This window comes from Plecotus auritus (assembly GCF_963455305.1).
Source record: "Plecotus auritus genome assembly, chromosome: 11".
Classification (NCBI taxonomy): domain Eukaryota; kingdom Metazoa; phylum Chordata; class Mammalia; order Chiroptera; family Vespertilionidae; genus Plecotus; species Plecotus auritus.
Window position 1 is genome coordinate 42928853 of NC_137777.1, and position 21990 is coordinate 42950842.

The following is a 21990-nucleotide window of genomic DNA, read 5'->3' on the forward strand; positions in this document are numbered from 1 at the left end:
GACCGCGCATTCGGCGCACGTGCGGCGGCCAATCCGGCCCGGTGGGCTCCAGGGGGCGGGGCCAGCGTGACCCGTTCCAGGCCGCCGTCGGGTGAAGAGCCAGCCTTCGGGGTTCCCGGCGCGCGGCTCTGCGCGGCCCGTCGCCACGTCTCACGTGCGGGATGCTGCTTTTGGCGTTGGGCGGCCCGTTGGCGGCCGGACGGCTGATCTGCGGGAAGAGGGCGACGCCGTGGGCGGCCATCGCGTTCCGAGGCCTCAGGGCGGCCGTCTCGCGGGGGGCCTCCTGCTGCTCCTCGGGGCCGGTCGGCGGCGGGAGCGCTGGGCTGCAGCCTTTCCGGCGTCCCGTGCCAGCGCAGGTCGGCCGTCGGAGGGCTTGCGGGCCGGAGTGAGGGAGGGAAATGGGCGCAGCGTCCTGCATGGAGAGCCCGGCTCTCAGACGGCTTCTCCCCACGCTTGCCGGTGCCTGTGGTGCGGAAGGAGCCCTCTGCGGGGGCCGCAGGAGTAGCCGGACTCGGCTTGGGAACAGCCCGTGAGCCCGTGGTCCTGGGGACCAGGGCTCCCGCGAGTCTCGGAGCATCCTTTGGAAAGGGGTTATTCTCTGGGTGGTTCCGAGCACTTTACAGCAAGTCCAGCGGGTTTGTGGAGACTTATTTCTCCACAAATAAGTTGGCCCTTTTTGCAGAAGCTCAGAAGGGTTAATTTGCAACACATATCCATGCAAATTATATCCCGAATTACGAACTTGGATAACCTGACTTTGAGTTGTGTTTCTTAAAAAATATATTTTATTGATTTTAGGGAGAAGGAGAGGGATTATAGAGCTAGAAATATCGATGAGAAAGAAACATGGATTGGCTGCCTCCTGCACTCCCCCCAGTGGGGGTCGAGCCTGCAATCGGGGCAAGTGCCCTGACCGGGAATTGAGCCATGTTTTCCAGTTCATAGGTCCGTGCACAAGCACTGAGCCACACCCGCGGGGCTGAGTTCGGTTTTTTATTAGGTGGTTCTATTTTTAGGAATTCGTTTGCTCCCTGGAAAAGGGATGGAGATGCTAATCCTCTCATTTTAATCTGAGTCAGTTGTCTTCCAATCCTGACGAGTGAAATAATCAGGATTAGCAGACATGGTTGAAATTGGAAACTATATTTCAGCAGAAAGGAATTACGCATGCCTTTTGAAGTTTGTGTGCTGTGAAATTCATTTTCTGATGTTCTGGGGACTCCTGTTCCCATGAAATTTGAGGTTGGATTTCAAGTAATGTGATTTCCTTAAAAGAAACAAGGGATGCCTGGGTATAGATACAAGACCTTCAAGACTTACTTTTTTTTTTTTTTTTTTTTTTTGTACTAGCTATAGTATAAATATTTTAGAAGTAATAAAAACATTCTGGAATTTACACAATCTGATTTTTCAGTGTTTTACTTACATTAATAACATTTTTGTTTTTGAAGAGCAAATGCATGTAACTTGGACAAACGAGAGTGATGTTCTCATTAACAGTGGAATAGAAGAAACTATTCCAGTAAAGTTTTTATATGTTCAAGGTCACACTATTTAAAAAAGCTTGAAGTTGGGATGCAAACCTAGGCCTTCAAACTCCAACTCAACATGCATCTACTTATGACTGGAATTAAGGGAAGCCATTCTATTAGCAAGTTTAGTTTCTTTAGCTCTAGATTATTTGTGAGAATTCCTTATATCTCCTCATGTGACAAGTTCTCTTCATTATCTTAATTTTTTTTAAATTTAAAAGTTCTAAATACAATTTATTATCTATTTATAAAGGTCTCTGTTTCAATAGGTACCCATTTGTTGGGAAAGATGTGTTCGATGCTTACACAAACAAGTTGAAAAATCAGAAGACGGAAGACTGATTTATACTGGGAATTTGGCCCGAACAGTATTTGGTGGGTAATCAGAAATAATGGTATCGTCTTTTCCTTTTAATTGTAAAAAAAAAAAAAAAAGCTCTTAGTATGTGCTACTTTAGCACCTCTTAATTGCAAGACATAAGGAAAAATTAAACTAATTTTTTTTCTTGTGGCTTGTTGATACAAGATTTAGAGGTTGAGACCTTTGCATTTTTAGATTTAAATAGATTTTTGAAGTCTATTATGCCTTTGTTATCTTACAGCTAGGTATTAAAGCTTCCTTCCTTTGGTCACCTCTTGGGATGTTTAACAACAAAACAGCAAAAAGTGTATATTCAGTTAACGTTTGAATATACAGAAAAAAAGGAAGAATACCTCTGAAGAGGTTATTTTTGGGGAATAAATATTTATTTCATATATTTTAAAATTTGGCAGTTAAAATGAGCATGTAATACTTTTTTACATTTTTTTAGGACATCTTAGAACTTTCAACATGCTTATTGTGGCTTTTCCAGGTGGTCGAGAATTATGGAGAAGGAAAAGATGGTGTGATAAATTGCTACAAATTTAAAACTCTTTCCTTGGATCATAATTTAGAATTTAGTATGGAATAATTTAGTAGGGAAGATCAGGAGAACTTAGGTATCTCATTATATAATCTTTAAAATAAGTATAACCTGAACTATATGGAGGATTTTTTTTATAACCAAGTCCGGCATTAGATTTCAACACTCACATTTGCATTTGTGTTTTTGATCATGATGGTATTAATCAATCATTAAAATTTTCTCTGGAAATCTGTATGTTCTCTAGTGTTTTACATTAAAATAGAGTACATTTAAAGTACATTTTTAGCTATTTAAAACATTAGGAGTAAGGACAGGTTATTATTGCTATTGGGTGAAGCCCTGAAGTTATTCTAATAATCAATTTAGAAATTTCTTCAGAAGTCAGTACATGACTAGGCCATTGAGCCTATGCTGTGTCACATCTCTGGCCTGGGACACCTGGATTGATGCCACTGAGTTGTATGAAGTCATCCCCATCGTACCCTTCCTCTGAACACAGACACTGTTCCTGCAAATGCAGGGAAGTCATCAATTTATCTAATGTTCCCACTTGAACCCATTCTAGAAAGACGAGAATATTAATAGGAATTGATTTTGGTGTGAGTAGGATGTAATATTTGTGTAAGAAGAAAGCTATCCAGGGTATTCAAAGTTCTAGAGTTGTAACTTGAAGAGGAATTTAATATTTGATTTCTTTCAGTATTATGATAATAGAAAGTCATTCTATACTTATCAGGGATTAATATTTTTCTATGTAGAAACTGAGGAAGAAACATTTTTTCTGTGTAAAACTAAGAGACATTAAGATATAGATGCACCGTTCTTGAAGGTTCTTTTTAACTACCAAGTGGGTCCTAGTTTAAAGACATTTGCAGACATTTTGTTAATTCAGCAATAAGTAATTACTTAGGTCATAATATTCTCATTTAAGATGAGTAGACTTTAAACATGAAGAGTGTGAAAGAAAGGCATCCCAAGCATGGGAGTAGTATGAGCAAAAGAAGATGGGAAAGCCTAGAATGTTCCTTTTTTTTTTTTAGAGAAAGAGAGAGGGAAAGACAGAAACATCAATGTGAGAGAAACACATCCATTGGTTGCCTCCTGCACGGCCCTGACCAGGGCCTGGGCCGGGGAGGAGCCTGCAACTGAGGTATGTGCCCTTGATTGGAATCGAACCTGGGGCCCTTTGGTCCGTAGGCCAATGCTCTGTCCACTGAGCCAAACCGGCAAACAGCTAGGGCTGTGTTTGTTTATTTTTGAAAATTTTAAGAGTTTATTTGAGCCAAACTGATGACATATGCCAGGGAGCAAGACCTCAAATGCTCTTAGAATATGTTTAAAAAATAGTAATTACTTCAATCCAGGTAAAATAAAGTATATGTGTGTATTAGTTTTCTAGGGCTCTTGTAATAAATTTCCACGAACTTGGTGGCTTAAAACAACAAATTTATTCTCACAGTTTTGGAGGCTGGAAGTCTGAAGTCAAGGTGTTGGCAGGACATGCTCTCTGAAGGCTCTGGGGGAGAATTCTTCCTTGCCTCTTCCAGCTTCTGGTAGCTCTCAGCACTACTTTTGTAGCTGCATAACTCATCTCTGTGTTCTACTTCACAGGGCCTTCTCTCTGTCTGTCCTGCTCTAAGCTTATAAGGATACTGTCATTGGAGTTAGGACCCACCCTAATCCAGTATGATCTCATCTCAATATTTATTTGTCTGCACAGACCGTATTTCCAAATAAGTTGACATTCTGAGATTCAGGGTGGACATAATTTTGGGGGGATGCTATTCAACCCACCACACTGTGACAATGGGGAAAAAAGAGGTAGATGGAAGGGCTGATGAGGCTTTAATATAGGAGACAACTTGGTCCACATTGTATCCCATGTGTACCAGTGTCATGGCAACTACTGTGAGAGGAAGGAATTATTTTTAAATTACTGATGCAAGGTAACTAAGCCTTCAACCAGCAGTAATGGATGAGAGTGTCTACTCTGTTACAGCCTCACCAATAGAGTATGCTGTCAAACTTGGTTTTTGCCAGTTTGGGGGGAAAATGGTATCTCGTTGTGGTTTTTATTGCATGTTTCATATGACTGAGGTTTGGCATCATTTCATCTGTTTAAGGACCAGGTGCATTTTTGTTTCAATGAACTGCCTGCTTGTATTTCTTGCATGTTTGTGTACAGTGTTGGTTTTTTTCTTCTCATATATTAGAAACATTTTATATATTGGGAGTATATAACTCTCAATAGTTATAGTTTCAACTCTGCGATAGAAATTGCAAATATTTTTCTCATTTGTCTATACTTGGTTTATGGTGTTCATATCTATGTACATTTTAATGTGTTCAGATTTACCAGCGTTTCCCCCTGATTGCTTCAGTATTTTGAGTCATAATTCGAAAAGTTTTCCTATTCTCAGATTACAAAGGACTTCATGGATATTTTCTTCCGCTACCTCTATGATTTTAGTTTTTCACATTTACATATCTCTGAATTATTTGGAATTTTCCTGATATATGGTATGAAGGATGGATTGAATTTTATCTTTTTCTGTATGGCTATCTAGCTGTCCCAGTACCACTTTTGCCCATTTATTTTAAATTAATCTTTATTCTGTGCTAAATATCCATATACAATGAAGTTTATTTCTTGATTTTTCCTTTTGTTTCACTGATCTGTCTGCTTTCATATGCATCAGAACCATGCTTTTTTTTTTACTCCTTGCCTGAGGATATGTTTATTGATTTTTTTTTTTGAGAGAGAGAGAAAGGGAGAAAGGGAAACACACACACACACACACACACACACATCAATGTGAGAGAAACATTGGTCAGTTGCCTCTCTCAAATGTATCCCAAGCAAGGACCAAACTCAACCTAGGTGTGTGCTCTGACAGGGAATCGAACCCTGGACCTTTCAGTGTACAGGACGACATTCCAATCAACTGGGCAGTATCATGCTATCTTAATTATAGTCTTATGTTTCAGTATCTAACATTCCTCCCCCCCTTTTATTTTTGTTTTTTCAAATTAACTTTATGATCAGTTTGTCTAAGATGTCAACTTGTCTATTTTCCAAACAGATGGTATTTTATTGGGATTATGTTAAAAGTATACATTCAAAGAAATTTACATTTAAAGTCATTTGTTTACTTACTGTGGTAAAACACATAACAAAATTTATCTTTTTAATTATTATTAAGTACACAGTTCAGAAGTCATTGATGTTGAATCTTTCTAATATGATATGTTGAATACCTTTCCCATATATTTCTATCCACTGGTATTATTTTTATTTTTGGTAGTTTATTGTTTTAAGCTTGGGCTCTTAGCTAGATAAAGTTAGCCCCCCATTTGAAGATTTTATATTATGTATGTGCAGGTGCTTGTTAATAGAGAGTTTTATTTGATAATGTGCTGACTGAATTGATTGTTAGAGTATTCATAAGGATCTTTGAGTATTGTTAAATCTTCTGTTGGGGAACTGAGGTAGAGGCCAAGTTAATCCTAAAGCAGATTTCCCATCCGGAGAGGCAATGCATTGGAATGGCCAATGGCTTGGACTTGAGTCACATGGCCTGGGTTTGAATCCTAGCACTGCAACTTGGTAGCTATGTGACATTGAACAAGGGCCTCATTTTTCTCATCTCAAATTACCTCACGTTAATAATTGTGCATGTGTATTATAGGGCTGTCTATAGATTTCATGAATAAAATATGTAGAGTGCTTCAGACAGAGCCTGGAATGTTATAACACTTATATGTGTTTTGTTGTAGTTTTAATGATATAGAAAGAAGAAATGTGGAAAATTAATTGGATAGATTGATTCTTTTATAAAATTTAAAAGTATTAATCCTCTCCCTTTTCTTTCCTGTTTAGGTGTGAAATGTTTCTCTTATTCTACAAGTGCGCTCAGCCTTGCATTTCTGCCATACATTTTTGCCCAAAATAATGTTGTATTTGGAAGTCTGCCTTTGCAAATCCTATTTTATGGCATCATAGGAAGCTTTACAGTGATCACTCCGGTCCTGCTTCACTTAATTACAAAAGGCTATGTCATTCGGTTGTATCATGAGGCCACGACAGACACTTACAAAGCCATTACTTACAATGTTTTGCTTTCAGAAACCAGTACTGTGTTTCACCAGAATGACGTGAAGATTCCAAGCAGCACACATCTGTTTACCACATTTTACGCTAAAACAAAATCACTGTTGGTTAATCCAGGTCTCTTTCCAAACCCCAAAGACTATGACCATCTAATGGGTTATGACAAACCATTCACTTTTGATATGGAAGAAACCAGTGAAAAGAAACAGCTTGAAGATGAGAAATGAGTCTATTGTTTTTATGTTTGTGCTTAAATGTGATTTATTTTCCCGTGTATAATAATAAAAATTGCCTTTACTTGTGTTTTCTGTTAGTGACTGTTAACAAATTAAAACTGTAACAAACAACTTTTGATTAATTTTCAGAGAATTATATTTCTTTATAATAACAAGCTATGCTTGAAAAACAAAACAATACTCCACAATTTGTGTTTTAAAAGGTGTGAAAATACATGTACATGTACGCTGGCATATGCATGGGTAATAAGTGTGGTTGCCTCTCAGCTGGGAATTGGGTATCAGGCACATAAGAGGGAGTTATTTTTCCTTTGTGTTTGGATTTTTCTAAGGGTATAGATACAATCTTTTCTCACATTAAAAACTTAAAAAATTTATATATTCTGGAAAGCAGTGTTAATCTGCTTCCTTTGGTGACAGCTTGTTACCTCAGTTCTCTGACAGGGCTACCTGTAATAAGGTTCTCCCTGTGGTAAGCTGTGGGGAAATGGTCCTTCATGCATTCCTCTGGTGCATCCTATCAGTAGGAAAAGAACATGTACTAAGGTGGATAGTACGTTTTATAAAATAGCGATCTCTATGCTAACTATTGGCATTTTAAGATTTTACCTCTAATTGTAAAACAAAAGTTGGTTCCTGTGCCAAAACCGGTTTGGCTCAGTGGATAGAGCGTCAGCCTGCGGACTGAAGGGTCCCAGGTTCGATTCCGGTCAAGGGCATGTAGCTTGGTTGTGGGCACATCCCCAGTGGGAGGTGTGCAGGAGGCAGCCGATCGATGTTTCTCTCTCATCGATGTTTCTGACTATCACTCTTCCTTCCTCTCTGTAAAAAATCAATAAAATATATTTAAAAAAAAAAAAAAAGTTGGTTCCTGTGAAGGATTTTCAGCCAGGAGCAAAAAGAGCTCAAACCATTTAGATCTGTAGTGCCTAGTGTATGCTAGGTACTGTCCTAATTGCCAGAGTCACAGTTAACACTCAGACTGCATGGAGCTACCTAATGTCTTGCTGCCTGCCAAGACGGTGAGTCTAATCTTCACGCCTTGCTTCTATAAGGGAGGTTGATGGGGAAGCAGCAGGGCCATCACTAGTTCATAGTCTGAAACTTAGAAGCTTATAGCTTCAGGTAGAAAAGAGCTCATTTTTGTGACACCTAGAGCCTGCCTTCTGCTAGGATCTGCCAGCTTGCCTAGCAGCGGGCTCTAGGGTCTCAGACAGGTAAGCTGGTTACATCTTTCTCAAGCTGGGTCTCTGCCTGCCTGTTCTGACAGTGTTACTTAGGTATATACTTGTTGCTGTCTTAGCACTTAATGTGATGTATATCTTTCTTTTTGTTGTTAATTCTCACCCAAGGATATTTTCCCATTGCTTTTAGAGTGGAGGGGAGAAGGGGGGAGAGAGAAACATTGGCTGCCTCCTGCATGTCTCCTACTAGGGATCAAGCCTGCAACCCGGGCATGTGCCCTGACTCAGGATATAACCAGAGACCTTTTGGTGCATGGGGCGATGCTCAATCAACTGAGCCACACTGACCAGGGCTAAACACATTTTTAAATTACGGTAAAATGTCTAACAAAAATTTACCATCTTAACCAATTTTAAGTGTGCAGTTTAGTACAATTCAGTATAGTGTTAACTATATTTACATTGATGTGCAACAGATCTCTAGAACATTCTTATCTTGCAAACCTGAAAATATCTATTGAACAACTCCCCATATCTTCCTCTCCCGTGGATTTGTGCCTTTAAAAAAAATGGAAGCCCAGCCGGCGTGGCTCAGTGGTTGAGCATCGACCTATGAACCAGGAGATCATGGTTCGATTCCCTGTCAGGGCACATGCCCGGGTTGTGGGCTCGATCCCCAAGGTGGGGCATGCAGGAGGCAGCTGATCAATAATTCTCATTGATGTTTCTATTTCTCCCTCTTACTCTCTGAAATCAATAAAAAAAATATTTTAAAAAATAATTTTAAAAAAAGGGAAAGTCACACTTTTTTTAAAAATATATTTTATTGATATTTTACAGAGAGGAAGAGAGAGGGATAGAGAGCTAGAAACATCGATGTGATAGAAACATCGATCAGCTGCCTCCTGCACACTTCCCACTGGGGATGTGCCCGCAACCAAGGTACATGCCCTTGACCGGAATCAAACCCGGGACCCTTCAGTCCACAGGCTGGCGCTCTATCCACTGAGCCAAACCGGTTTCGGCAAATCACACAGTTCTTGAAACCTTTTACCAACATGTGCTTATTTCCACCTAAACTTTTAGATTTTTAGGCCCCAACTCCATGCCATTGTAATCCCAAACTATATCCTATAAATGATTTCAAATAGCAAAGAATCTAAAGCAGGGGTGGGCAAACTTTTTGACTCGAGGGCCACAATGGGTTCTTAAACTGGACCGGAGGGCCAGAACAAAAGCATGGATGGAGTGTTTGTGTGAACTAATATAAATTCAAAGTAAAGGAGTGGAGGGGAGAGCAAGAGAACCGGATAGAACAGCCGGATCCGGCCCGCGGGCCGTAGTTTGCCCACGGCTGATGAAGGATCAACTTTTTCTGGAATGGAATAAAGAGTTTTGAAATGACATAAATTCATGCCATACATGAAATGGTGATCATTTTATTATTAGGGCTCAAAATACTTCCTGGAGCTGCAGTTTGCTTAAGGAAGTGCATTCTCAAGCCTGGCGGGGCCCCAGCCCACAAGGCAGACCTACAGCTGATGTACTGTCTGGGGTTTTGTCCAGCCCGACTCTGCCCCATGGCTGAACTGTTGCTGAGCAGAAACAGTTTGCATAGGGCTGTTCAGTTCGGATCTATTTGCCCAGTGCTCTGGGCCATGAGAAATTGTGTAAAGAGCCTCTGTGGGAGAATAACAATGTAGATGGAAAAGGGGTGTCCTCTGTTGGGATTCTAAAGGAGACCTACAGGCTGGCTTTGTTACTGTTGACTGGGAAATACCTTGTTTTGTGTGTAAAGCTCTGTGCTCTAATTTGCACCAAGTGTTGGAAAAGAGTACATATATTCTAAATCATTTTCTTTTCTCCCCTTGCAGGAAGTGCTCAAATATCACACACACACACACACACACACACACACACACACACACACACACACACACACAGAAAGAGGAAACAGTTGGATTGGAACTTAGAAGTCATGTGACTGATGACTAAGTTGACTCTTTCCTACTTACTGAAAGGGAAGAAGAGCCTGAGGATGAGTTGCTGGTTCTCCTTGCATTTGTAAAGTTTTGGAGATAATAAATCATGTTCCCACTTATGCTTTTTTCCACCCTGTTTTCTTCCACATTGCCTGAACCCGGGGAGCAGCACTGGATCTGCAACTCCTCTGATGTGAGCCTTTGGTATACCTACTGCGGTAAGTGCACAGCAACAAGTAGTTGTAGTGCCAACTATTTCGAGGGTGTGTTTTCACAAGAACCTCATTCTGCTGTGGCGGGGACTCAGGAAGCGTCGTGTGTTCCAGCTGCTGCCGGGGGCCAGAGTGATGGCTGATGACTTCCCTGTGTGGGTTATCTCGATCCTTCACAGGCCTCACCAGTCTCTAAACTGTTGTTCTTGACCTCCAAGTGCTTCTGTTGTTCCCTGTGGTTAACTTTCTCCACCTTGAGGCTAGCTTCAGATTCCTCCCAGTTTGGGCAGAACTGTCTGCTTCTGAGCTTTGCGTCCAGCCCCTAAGACTAGTTCCTCCTGACAAGGAAGCACAGTCCCAGCTGCCTCCTGGAAGGGATTATTGTGGCCACCGCTGCGCCACAATAATTTTTAAAACACGCAACACCTGGCTACTTAGGGGCACGGACCTCTTTTCCCTTACTGTCAAATAGAAAAGTGACAGCAGCCAACACAACATTAGCCTTTTGGTGTGAATGAATAAAAATTATACCCTCTTTCTTTTTTGTCGGATCAGCAAAATATATATATATATTTCTTGATGAGCTGCAGCATTTTAATCTGTAAAATGAAAGTGATTTTAGAACCTATCTGAGGTAAAATTTTTAACACAGAGCCACATAGAAACAGTCTTGACTACTTTTTAAAAAACCAGCCATATCCTAATGCCGTGAACTGGTCTATCACTGCCCTACCCAGACTGCTTTCTCTGAAAGCACAGCTTCAGGGCTTGGCCACTGTCTTTCTTCGGAGCTTTCCACTGCCTTGCCCACCATGGGTTGGATATAATATCAGGAAGGCGGAAAGAGAGGCTTGCCAAAATATTAGTTCTTTGAGATTCTTTTGGGAAAGGGGATTTATGGTTTAATCATTTGGGAGAGAATTACAAATATCTGTTGAGTTCCAAGAAGTTCTGCAAAGAAGAAACCTATTTAATCTCCAGGTTTTCAGTTTTATTTTATTTTTGGAGTGTGTGTTGACTATCCTGAGAAATACACTCTGGCAAACTCTAATAGACGTGACTTCCGGGAAGTTAGCATAATTGACAGGTGTGAGAGCAAGACCAATCTCACCTTCGTGGGTTGTGCTGAATTCCCTCTCAACTTGGCTCTGGAATTTCTCCATCCTATAGGATCAGGGTCCATTCCCCTTCCAAAAAGGCTCCTCGGTCCACTAGGCCCTACATGTTGATCATGCCACCTTCTCTGTGCTAAGTTTCAGGGGCCTTTGTTTATATATCACTTCATATTATAATTAGCTTTTAAGCTCCTAGTATCAATAATTTGATTTGTCTTTTAAAAAATACTTTTATTGCCCTAACCGGTTTGGTTCAGTGGATAGAGCGTTGGCCTGCGGCCTGAAGGGTCCCAGGTTCGATTCCAGTCAAGGGCATGTACCTTGGTTTCGGGCATATCCCCAGTAGGGGGTGTGCAGGAGGCAGCTGATCAATGTTTCTCTCTCATCGATGTTTCTAACTCTATCCATCTCCCTTCCTCTCTGTAAAAAAATCAATAAAATATATTTTAAAATATTTTTATTGCCGGAACCGGTTTGGCTCAGTGGATAGAGCGTCGGCCTGCGGACTGAAGGGTCCCGGGTTCGATTCCGGTCAAGGGCATGTACCTTGGTTGCGGGCACATCCCCAGTGGGGGGTGTGCAGGAGGCAGCTGATCGATGTATCTCTCTCATCGATGTTTCTAGCTATCTATCCTCTCCCTTTCCTCTCTGTAAAAAATCAATAAAATATATTAAAAAAAAACAAAAAACAAAAAAACAAAATAAAATATTTTTATTGATTTTTAGAGAAAGGGAGAGGGAGGGAGAGAGAGAGAAACATCGATATAAGAGTGAATCAGTGGGCTGTGTCCTGCACATCCCCTATTGGGAATCTGGCCAATAACCCAGACACATACCCTGACTGAGAATCAACCCAAAACCTTTTGGTGCATGGATGACACCCAACCAATTGAGCTGTTTTTGTCTTTTGATTTTTTTTTTTTTCAGAGAGGAAGGGAGAGGGAGAAGGCGAGGTAGAAACATCAATGATGAGAGAGAATCATTGATCGGCTGCCTCCTGCACATCCCCTACTGGGGATCGAGCCCACAACCCAGTCATGTGCCCTTAACCGGAATTGAACCCGGAATCCTTCCGTTCACAGGCCGACGCTCTATTCACTGAGCCAAAACAGGTAGGGCTGTCTTTTGATTAAAAAAAAAAAAAGTTTGTGTTGATTTTTAGAGCATGGGGAAGGGAGTGAGAGCGAGAAAGAAACATTGATTGAGGATCAAGCCTGAAATCCGGCCATGTGCCCTGATTGGTAATCGAACTGTGATCTCCTGGTTCACAGATGGACTGAAGCTCAACCTCTGAGCCACACCAGCTGGGCTAAGCAGATGATTGTACAAATGATTACTTATTCAAGTCCCATACTAGTTTTAGGTCTGTTCCAGCTTTCTATTTCTTCAGTCCTTTTGGGACCCCCCTTGGAAAATTTGGGCATCTGGATGCATGAATTAACCTCTTCCCTCCCGAGTGAAGCTGGAGGCTAGGGGATTCTTTCCCTGTCTTTGCTGTGCCAGGCTCAGGGTCTCTGTTGAGAGGGTGTCCCCAATCTCCCTACCAACTTCAGTGAGTCTGGATTGGAGTTCTCCTGGGTCACAGGAAACTTCTGATTAGTTTCTGATTTCTCACAAAGGGAATTTGTCCACGAACTGTTGCTGAATTCGAAGTTTGTGGGGAAAAGAAGGGTCTTGGACTTCCTACCCTGCCATCTGATGATGCCACTCCTCTGGAGAGGGAGATATTTTTAACCACCATTAGTTTTTCTCAAAAACTAATTTTAATACTAAAGGCATCATTTGGGGGGTGAATTTCAGAATATTTTACTTTATTGGAAATAATATATTGACATTATCTTCATTCCATTTAGATAACGTGAAATATCCTATTTCAGTAAGAAGTGAACCCTGTGTAGAATTGAAGGGAAGCAAAGGATATTTGCATATTTTCTACATTCCAAGTAAGTCCAAAGTTTTGTTAATGTACATCAGTTAAAAGAATTCAAGCGATATCAATGACAAATGACTGTGTTCCAAATGTACATGTATTAGTTTTCTGTTATTATGTAACAAATGACCACAATCTTAATATCTCAAAACAGTACATATTTACTGTCTCACAGCCTTTGTGTGGCAGTAATCTGGGTGTGGCTTTGCCGTGCCTGCTTCAGGATCTCGCACCGGGTTGCAGTCAAGCTGTCTGCCAGGACTGGGGTCTCTTCTGAAGGCTCAATTAGGGAAGGATTCTCTGCAGTTCTCATGTGATTTTTGACAGGATTCAGTTCCTGCCTGGCTGCTGGCTTTTTCACTATGGCTTCTTGCTTCATCAAAACCAGCAAAGGGGACAGTCAGCTAACAAGATAGACGTCACAATCTTGTGTAGCCTAATCATGGTAGTGCCACTCTATCAGCTTGGCTTTATCTATTTGTTAGAAGCATGTCACTAGGCTCACACTCATGGGGAAGAGATTACATAATGGTAGGGAGGGTAAAAGTGGAAATAACATGAGACTTCTGACAATCTATTAGGCACTAGTGTATCCTTTGTCAGTCATTAGCTGTTCAACTGATAAATAAAGTTAGGTTTCCACTAGTTAAAGATCTGTGTATGAGTAAGCCAGGACATTTTTTCCTAAAGGTGACCCTTCTAAAAAAGAATATGATGATGGGATAAAAAAAGACAATGTTTTTTGTTTGTGTTGTCTTGTTTTTCCGCTCTATCATTTTACTTGTCATCAGCTTAGTAAAAAATAAATTGGGTGATGGTTATAGCATCAGGCTGGATTCAAGTGTTTGGGAAAACACAAAAACCTTTATCCTCTCTTTCCAGGCAGCTTCGTTGTGTGAAGCCCTAGGATCCCAGGACATTTCAGTTCTCGTCATCCTCCTCACTATTACTGTTTATCATCACTTACGTTCTAGCTTGTATTTGGAGCTTATAGTTTACTAAGTGCTTTCACATATGTAAGCTTAAATAAAGATTTCCCTGGTTTTAGTTCTCCAGCTTACAAGAAAGAGGTAGCTGAGAACCCAGAAATAATAGACAATAAACTTGTGCTTTACTATTTCTGAAATTAATTGTTCAACCTGCACTTGGACACTTGGTTTCTGTATTCATTTAGTCATTGAAAAATGCATAGTATATTTCAAGTATTGTGATAGGTACTGTGAATTCATTGATAAAGAAGACATTCTCTTGACTTTCAAGAATCTTCCAGGGCAGTAGGAGGGACAGACCTATAGATAACATGGCATGGTAAGTGAAGTGACAGTAAAGAGGCCGAGTGATAACACAGAGCAAAGAGCAATCAACTCTATTCACTCCATGGTCTTGGCCAAGAGTAAAAAATACTTTTACCCCTAAATTTTTGCCTGGCTCTACAATTTCTTCTTCTTTTCTCAGGTTTTGTTTTCTGGTCTATGTGATGTGCTTCACCCTAGGTGTTTGGCAGAAGTGATTATATATGTCATAACGAGTGACCTAATTTTCAAGCAAACCTCTTGTCTTTGCACACAGGAAGTGAGTTGTATCCTTGCAGATCCAAGTAGTAATAATCCAATATGGCATCGCTCAGGGTTCTCTGAAAAGCAGATACCAAGAAGGAATTAGGCATATAAGACATTTAATCAGGAGGAAATGCTGGTGAACAATAAAGGGAAGAGGATGCCCAAGCAGGCAAGGAGAGGGTTCAGATTGAGGTGCAGATCTGATGCCTTTGAAATGAGAGAAGAAAGGAAGGAGAATTTGGTAACATGGTCATCAGACCAAAATGCATCCCTGGGATCCTGTCAGCCAGGCCAATGGGGAGCCTTACAGCAAAGATTACCTGTCACACATGTGCCATGACAGGCAGGAGTAGGCGGGGTCTGGGTCCTTGCAGTGCTTGGTCATTAGAGGGGTGACCTATGGGAGGTTGGCCTCTGGTTGAGACGGATATGAAGGTGCAGCAGCTGGGGGCTGTCTGCCAACTGCCTTCCTCCCAGCAGGGTCTTTGGAAGGAAGGTTTGAGTAGTGTACCTTTGTGGCCACCACAGATACCTTAATCATTTACTAAGTATGACATTTACATCACATTATATTAATTTACTAACAAAATAATTATTCAGTTATATTTTTATAGAGCTTTGCAATTATGATCTGAGTTTCCCTAGAATATACTAGGATTTCTGTGTAAAGTGTGGGGCCACATTATAGAAGTCAACCTTGTTTTTATGGTGCTATCTCTACTTCTATTCAGTAAGAACTGTAAGTACAAATTGAATAAAAAATAGATATTATTTATTTTGAGACTTTATAGCCTTGCTAGTAAATTATTTGTGTACCATTAGTTGATTGACAAATAAGACTAGACTATAAGCCTCCCTGAAAATTACTTCTGGTAGTTTCTGGAGTTGTTGTAGGTGAGGTCAAAAACAGTCTTCTCAGTTACCACATGACAGCCATCAGGTTCGTATCTCTCACTCCAACATCCACATTCATATCCCCGGCCTGCTGAGCCATGCAGGTGGTACCTCACCTTGACCATTTGTCATGTGCCTCACGTGACCACAGTGATGTCCAAGGGCAAGAAGCTTCTCAAGATGCAGACCATTGAGATATCAAAACAGCACTTCCTTTCTTGGTGTCAGTGGAGACCGGGAACATGCTGTGTTCCATGCAGCAATGGAAGAAGGTCCCTTGTCCGGCCTTGTCCTTGTATATGTGTGTATGTCTCAGGAATTTCTCATGAAAACAGCTCTTCAACTTCTGCCCACATCCATGTTTTTGGAGAGGTTCAGGCTAAAGTCCATGGACTGGACCATGGGACCACAGTTAGAAGCAGACCCTGTTATGTTCTTTATACTCTACCCCGTAAGTAGAGAAGCAGAGACAAATTAGGAAGTTTGGTGGTACCTTAGGCTTAGAGTAATGAGGGCCTGCATTCAAACTGTGGCAATGAGGCTGAAATGGAGACTAGTAAAATTACTGGGATTAGGAATTCTAGTGCTGATTTGTTGATGAAGATGAAATCAATTTAGGATCTATAGAGTGAGATGATGAGCGACATTTGACTAGAGATATCAAATGCATATATGAGACAGTGTTTAGGAGAAAGGTTGAGACTAAAGAGGATGATTTAGGAATTAGTATCCTATGTGGCACTTAAAGCCAAGGAGAGTGTGCCGAGTAAATATTGAGGAAAACGGAGGATAGAAACCTTAGGAGGAGAGTCAATGACCCAGGCTGAGGAGGAGTCAGAGAGGCTGAAGGACAACCAGAAGAGAGGGGGAGCACTGACTCCAAACCACGGAGAGAGTTTTGAGGAGGAGCTGGCAGCGCTGTTACCCACAGTCAAATTCAAGTTACGGTTGGCAAACGTTTCCTTTGGTTATGGCTACAATGAGCCCTGGTGACCTTATTAGGAAAACATTTTCAGTGCGATGGTGGCTACAATAAACTATTTTCATTATAAAAAAATTGTGCATCTTTTCCAGTTGGGCCAACTGAATAATATAATAGTTGAGCAAAATGCATTGTTTACTGGCTTTTCTCATGTTAATTGATAATAGGGAGACCATGAGGAAATAATAAATGGCTCATACACCTAATTTTTAATAAAAAGGTTTAATTTTATCCTCCAAGAAATCTGTCATCAAAACTACTAAAAAGTGGGCATGAGTTGATTATCATTATTTCCTTTCTTTTCTTTGAACTTCTAGCAGAACTGTAACTAGAACAGAAAATGTTATATCTTTATTTGATAGTTTTCTAAAAAAATAATTTTCTCTAGTTTTAGGCATAGCATATAATTCTTACTGTGGAATATTCTATTTGATTACAATCCACTAGTTCCCCTCTCAAAACTCCCATTTTCTCATCTACAGAATAAGGATCCCAATACCCACATTATAGGTAGTTGTGATGATTAAATGAAATAATGTTGCAAAAGCACAGGACATATTTTAAGTATATAATAAATATTAATTATTATTTATAAAATAATCTCTTATTTGAGGGACTAATAGGATTTTTTTTCATTTTTAAGGAAGAGACTTGAAAAATTTATATTTCAATCTGTATTTATCTATTAACACCATGAATTTTCCAATGCGCAAAGAAGTCATTTGCCGAGGATCTGATGATGATTATTCTTTTTGTAGAGCTCTAAAGGGAGGTAAGCATTTAATCTATATTACTCTCAGAATCAAATATAAGAGTTTATGAGAATGTTATGAAAATTAAATACACTGAAAATGTGAAGTTCCTTTTCTGATAACACTTTATTCCCATTTAAAATTTTTACTTTTAGCAGTTTGAACATTTTACAATTATGTTATTGAGTTATTATTAAGATGACACTTGCATGTGTTTGCAGGGATATTAGAATTTTTACCTTGTTCAGATAATATTTGTATATTTACCCTCGGTTATGGTTCTCTTTTCCTAAACATTACATTTATTATTTTTCATGGAATCTTACTAGATTTTCCTGCAGAGCTACCTTCAGCATTCACTCTACCTCAGAAGAAGGGAAGTGGAGACAAATTAGGAAGTTCGGTGGTACCTTAGGCTCAGGGTAATGAGGACCTGCATTAATATTGTGGTAATGGGGATGAAATGGAGACTAGTAAGATTTATTGGGGTTGGGAATTCTAGTGCTAAAGAAGGGGCAAATTCTAAAAGATAATGAGTTCTGATCTGGGTATGTTGAGCTTAAGGTAATTTTGGAACATTTAAATAAACATGTCCATTTGGCAGCTGATATATGGGCCCAGAACTGAGGACATTCTGATTTAAGAAACATAGATACTGCCCGACTAGTGTGGCTAAGTTGGTTGAGTGTTGACCCATGCACCAAGAGGTCGCCGGTTCAATTCCCCATCAGAGCACATGCCCAGAGTTACAGGCTTGATTCCTAGCAGGGGGTGTGCAGGAGGCAGCCAATCCTTATGCTATTTCTCTCATCAATGTTTCTATCTCTCTCTCCCTCTACCTTCCTCTCTCTAAAATCAATTAAAATATTTTTTAAAATCTTCCTAAATTAAAAAAAAAAAGAAACATCATGAGACCCTTGAAAGTTTGGGACTCGAATTAATATCAGATATATCTACTTTTAAAATAACTGTTCTTCTCTATTATATCCTGCTAAAGGAGCAGTAGTATTAAATATGCACATCTATTACTAGGAATGAAGCATATTAGCACTTGCTTGTTCATCACTCATTCACCATTGAAACCAGTGAGCCTTAAAAGTTTGTATCTACTAATGCTGGTCCTGAGAGAGGCTTGTGGTGGCAGAGGAGCCACAGGAGAATGGGAGCCAGGGGATAAGACTTACTATTTCTCTACAATTTTGTTTGGGACTGCTGCTGCCAGTAGTAGAAGTGTCAAAGGTGAATGCTGTACTACCAAAAAAGTCCCTCAGTGATGTCCCCGTTTTTTGTGTTTTGTTTGCAGAGACTGTGAATACATCAGTGCCATTCTCCTTCAGGGGTATCCTGTTCTCTAAGGTATTGTCTAAGAGTCATTTTGTCCTTTCTTATTCTTTGGCAGTAACATATGTGTGAAGAATTTGAATAGGCAGTTTGCAACTTCTAAAAATCTATATTCAAGATTTTTCCTCTACTTCTATTTGCTTTTGGGTATTTTGCCATTTCTTCTTTCTGAAGAATATCCTATCTAATAAAAGAGTAATATGCAAATTGACCAGACCTCAGCTACACCCACAAGCCATGCCCACCAGCCAATCAGGAGTGAGTATGCAAATTAACCCAACCAAGATGGCTGTGGCCACGGAGAGAGCAGGAGGCTTGGGTTTCCCTGGCAATGGAGGAAGCCAAGCTTTCCACCTTCCCTGGCCTGCCTTGGCCTCTGCTTAAGGCTACAAAGTTTCAATTATAGAAGATAAATAAATCCCAACAAAAATGGCTGCAGCCATGGAGCGAGCAGGAGGCTTGGCTCCGCTGAAGGCTACAAAGTTTCAATTATAGAAGATAAATAAATCCCAGATACCAGGGCCTCTGCTTGGGTCGCTGGGGGGCATGGCCAGCCTGCAAACCACCACGGGCCCCTCTCCCAGGCCGCCCCACATCCCAAGGGAACCCGCACCCTGATCTGGGACACCCTTCAGGGCAAACCAGATGGCCCCCACCCATGCACCAGGCCTCTATCCTATCTAATAAAAGAATAATATGCAAATTGACCATCACTCCAACACACAAGATTGCTGCCCCCATGTGGTCAAAGATGACTGCCCCCATGTGGACACAAGATGGCCTCCACAAGATGGCCAGCAGGGGAGGGCAGTTGGGAGGGACCAGGTCTGCAAGGGAGGGCAGTTGGGGGCAATCAAGCCTGCAGGGGAGGGCAGTTAAGAGTGACCAGGCTGGCAGAGGAGGGAAGTTGGGGGAGACTGAGCCTGCAGGGAAGGGCAGTTGTGGGGGACCCAGGCCTGCAGGCGAGAGCAGTTGCGGGGGGACCCAGGCCTGCAGGGGAGGGCAGTTAGACGTGACCAGGCCTGCAGGGGAGGGTAGTTAGGGCAAACAGCCTGGCAGGGGAGCAGTTAGGCATCAATCAGGCTGGCAGAAGAGTGGTTAGGGGGTGATCAGGTTGGCAGGCAGAAGCAGTTAGGGGCAATCAGGAAGGCAGGCAGGCGAGCAGGTGGGAGCCAGCAGTCCTGGATTGTGAGAGGGATCCTGGCTTGGGCCTAAACGGGCAGTCAGACATCCCTAGAGGGGTCCCAGATTGGAGAGGGTGTAGGGTGGCCTGAAGGACACCCCCCTTTGCACGAATTTCGTGCACCGGGCCTCTAGTGGAAATATAAAAAAGTTACATGAAAGAAAGCTCGTTTTCACATCATGTTTTTTCCTCTAACATACATGGCTAAAAGTAATGCAAATGCTCACTATTAATACGTTGAATGACTTCTGGGTGAAAGCACTGTAAGAACTCCATAGCTGCCTCTATGAATAATAACCATGTGCTTTTAGATATTTGCATTAGATACCTAGCAATGAAAATTTTGCACATTTCACTTTGGATGAATATTTAAAAATAAACTTTAACAATGCATATTCTTTACTGATTACAAATGACATTTAATGTTTGAAAATCTCATAGGTTAGTCTCAAAAGTTGTTAAAAAACATTCTCATACTTGGGAAATAAATGAGTTTTATTTGAGTCTGCTGAATTCAAAGACACAAAATTTCATCTCATTAGAAAACTGAGAAAGTGATAACCAATCCAATTTAAATGACTTCCTCCTAGTAATAAAAAAAGTTTTTCAAAATAGAAGCACATAACATTTTATATTACTTGTGTTTCTTATTCCTCATTTTAGGGAACATACAGATGTGTTGTGGAAGCCATCTCTGGGAATACTGAAGAAATGCTCTTTTGTTTGAATTTTACTGTCATACACCACCCTGCTTTCAATTAGAATAAATCTAATGTGCCAGGACTGACCGAAGACCCTGAGTGATGGATGAATGGATTACTCTGACACTCGTTTCGGTGAAAGAGAGGCTAAGGGACTGCTTGGCTATAGGCACCAAATAGCCCACTTGCCTGCCTCCTTAGGCTTTTATTGTAATAACAGCTTGAACTCAAGTTAACCTTTAGATACAATCAGCAGGGTAAGTATCCTTGAGAAAGCATATGCTTCTACAAGGTCGTGTCTAAAGACTAAACATAGAGATCCCAGTAAAACACCCAGGGGCTTGGACTTATTTGGAAAAGTCAAGGTAGGGGCTGCCGTCTTCAGCAAGGTCCCCCTAGGGGCCCCTGACCTTTCGGAGAATCCTCCTTACAGACTTTCCAACCAAGTCTCATGCTTCCCCATATAGTATATACATTTTTTCAAAGGTTTTATTCTTCACTTAATTTTTTTTTTTTTTTTGCACAGTGTATTAGTTTGCTAGGGCTGCCATAACAAATATCACAGATTGGGTAGCCTAAACAATAGAGAGTGATTTTCTCACGGTTCTGGAGGCTAGAAAGCTGAAGTCCGTGTTGGTGGATTTGGTTCCTTCTGAGGCCTCTCTCTTTATTTTTTAAAATTATTTTTAAAAATTTAAATTCTTTATTGTTTAAAGTATTACATACTAGTATGTCTCCTTTCCCCTGCATTGACCTCTCCTCAGCCACTCCCACTCCCCAGCACATGCCCTCACCCCCCTACTATCTGTGTCCATTGGTTATGCTTATATGCATGCATACAAGTCCTCTGGTTGATCTCTTACCCCACCCTTTTTAACCTCCCCCCCCCTGCTTTTCCTCTGAGGTTTGACAGACTGTTCGATGCTTCTGTGTCTCGATCTATTTTTGTTCATCGGTTTATGTTGTTTATTATATTCCACAAATGAGTGAGATCTTGTGATATTTATCTTTCTCTGACTGGCTTATTTAGCTTAACATAATGCTCTCCAGGTCCATCCATGCTGATGCAAATGGTAGAAGTTCCTTCCTTTTTATAGCAGCGTAGTATTCCATTGTGTAGATGTACCACAGTTTTTTAATCCACTCATCTGCTGATGGGTACTTAGGCTGTTTCCAAATCTTAGCTATGGTGAATTGTGCTGCTATGAACATAGAGGTGCATATATCCTTTCTGATTGGTGTTTCTAGTTTCTTGGGATGTATTCCTAGAAGTGGGATTATTGGGTCAAATGGGAGTTCCATTTTTAAATTTCTGGGGAAACTCCATACTGTTCTCCACAGTGGCTGCACCAGTGAGGCCTCTCTCTT

The 21990-nt window shown here is 40.9% G+C and overlaps 2 protein-coding genes across 2 annotated transcripts; both read left to right on the forward strand.

Annotated features, from left to right (window-relative positions):
• Positions 1-33: 33 nt before the first annotated feature.
• TMEM70 (transmembrane protein 70) lies at positions 34-7635 on the forward strand. Its single transcript, XM_080646929.1, has 3 exons — positions 34-356; positions 1802-1907; positions 6321-7635. Exons 1-3 carry the CDS (start codon positions 162-164, stop codon positions 6776-6778), a joined length of 759 nt encoding a protein of 252 aa, XP_080503055.1. The 5' UTR covers positions 34-161; the 3' UTR covers positions 6779-7635.
• A 2342-nt stretch (positions 7636-9977) lies between these two features.
• On the forward strand, positions 9978-21622 carry LY96 (lymphocyte antigen 96). Its single transcript, XM_080646287.1, has 5 exons — positions 9978-10171; positions 13134-13223; positions 17289-17417; positions 18701-18753; positions 20585-21622. The coding sequence occupies exons 1-5, from the start codon at positions 10060-10062 to the stop codon at positions 20681-20683; spliced, it is 483 nt and encodes a 160-aa protein (XP_080502413.1). The 5' UTR covers positions 9978-10059; the 3' UTR covers positions 20684-21622.
• Positions 21623-21990: the final 368 nt, after the last annotated feature.

What these genes read in the sequence shown, in the direction of transcription:
- TMEM70 (XM_080646929.1), top strand. Translation starts at nt 162, where the DNA reads ATGCTGCTTTTGGCGTTGGGCGGCCCGTTGGCGGCCGGACGGCTGATC. An exon ending in GGCGTCCCGTGCCAGCGCAG is followed by an intron (nt 357 to 1,801) that starts GTCGGCCGTCGG and finishes CTGTTTCAATAG; the next exon opens with GTACCCATTTGTTGGGAAAG. An exon ending in TTTGGCCCGAACAGTATTTG is followed by an intron (nt 1,908 to 6,320) that starts GTGGGTAATCAG and finishes TTTCCTGTTTAG; the next exon opens with GTGTGAAATGTTTCTCTTAT.
- LY96 (XM_080646287.1), top strand. Translation starts at nt 10,060, where the DNA reads ATGTTCCCACTTATGCTTTTTTCCACCCTGTTTTCTTCCACATTGCCT. An exon ending in CCTTTGGTATACCTACTGCG is followed by an intron (nt 10,172 to 13,133) that starts GTAAGTGCACAG and finishes CATTCCATTTAG; the next exon opens with ATAACGTGAAATATCCTATT. An exon ending in TTGTAGAGCTCTAAAGGGAG is followed by an intron (nt 17,418 to 18,700) that starts GTAAGCATTTAA and finishes TTTTGTTTGCAG; the next exon opens with AGACTGTGAATACATCAGTG.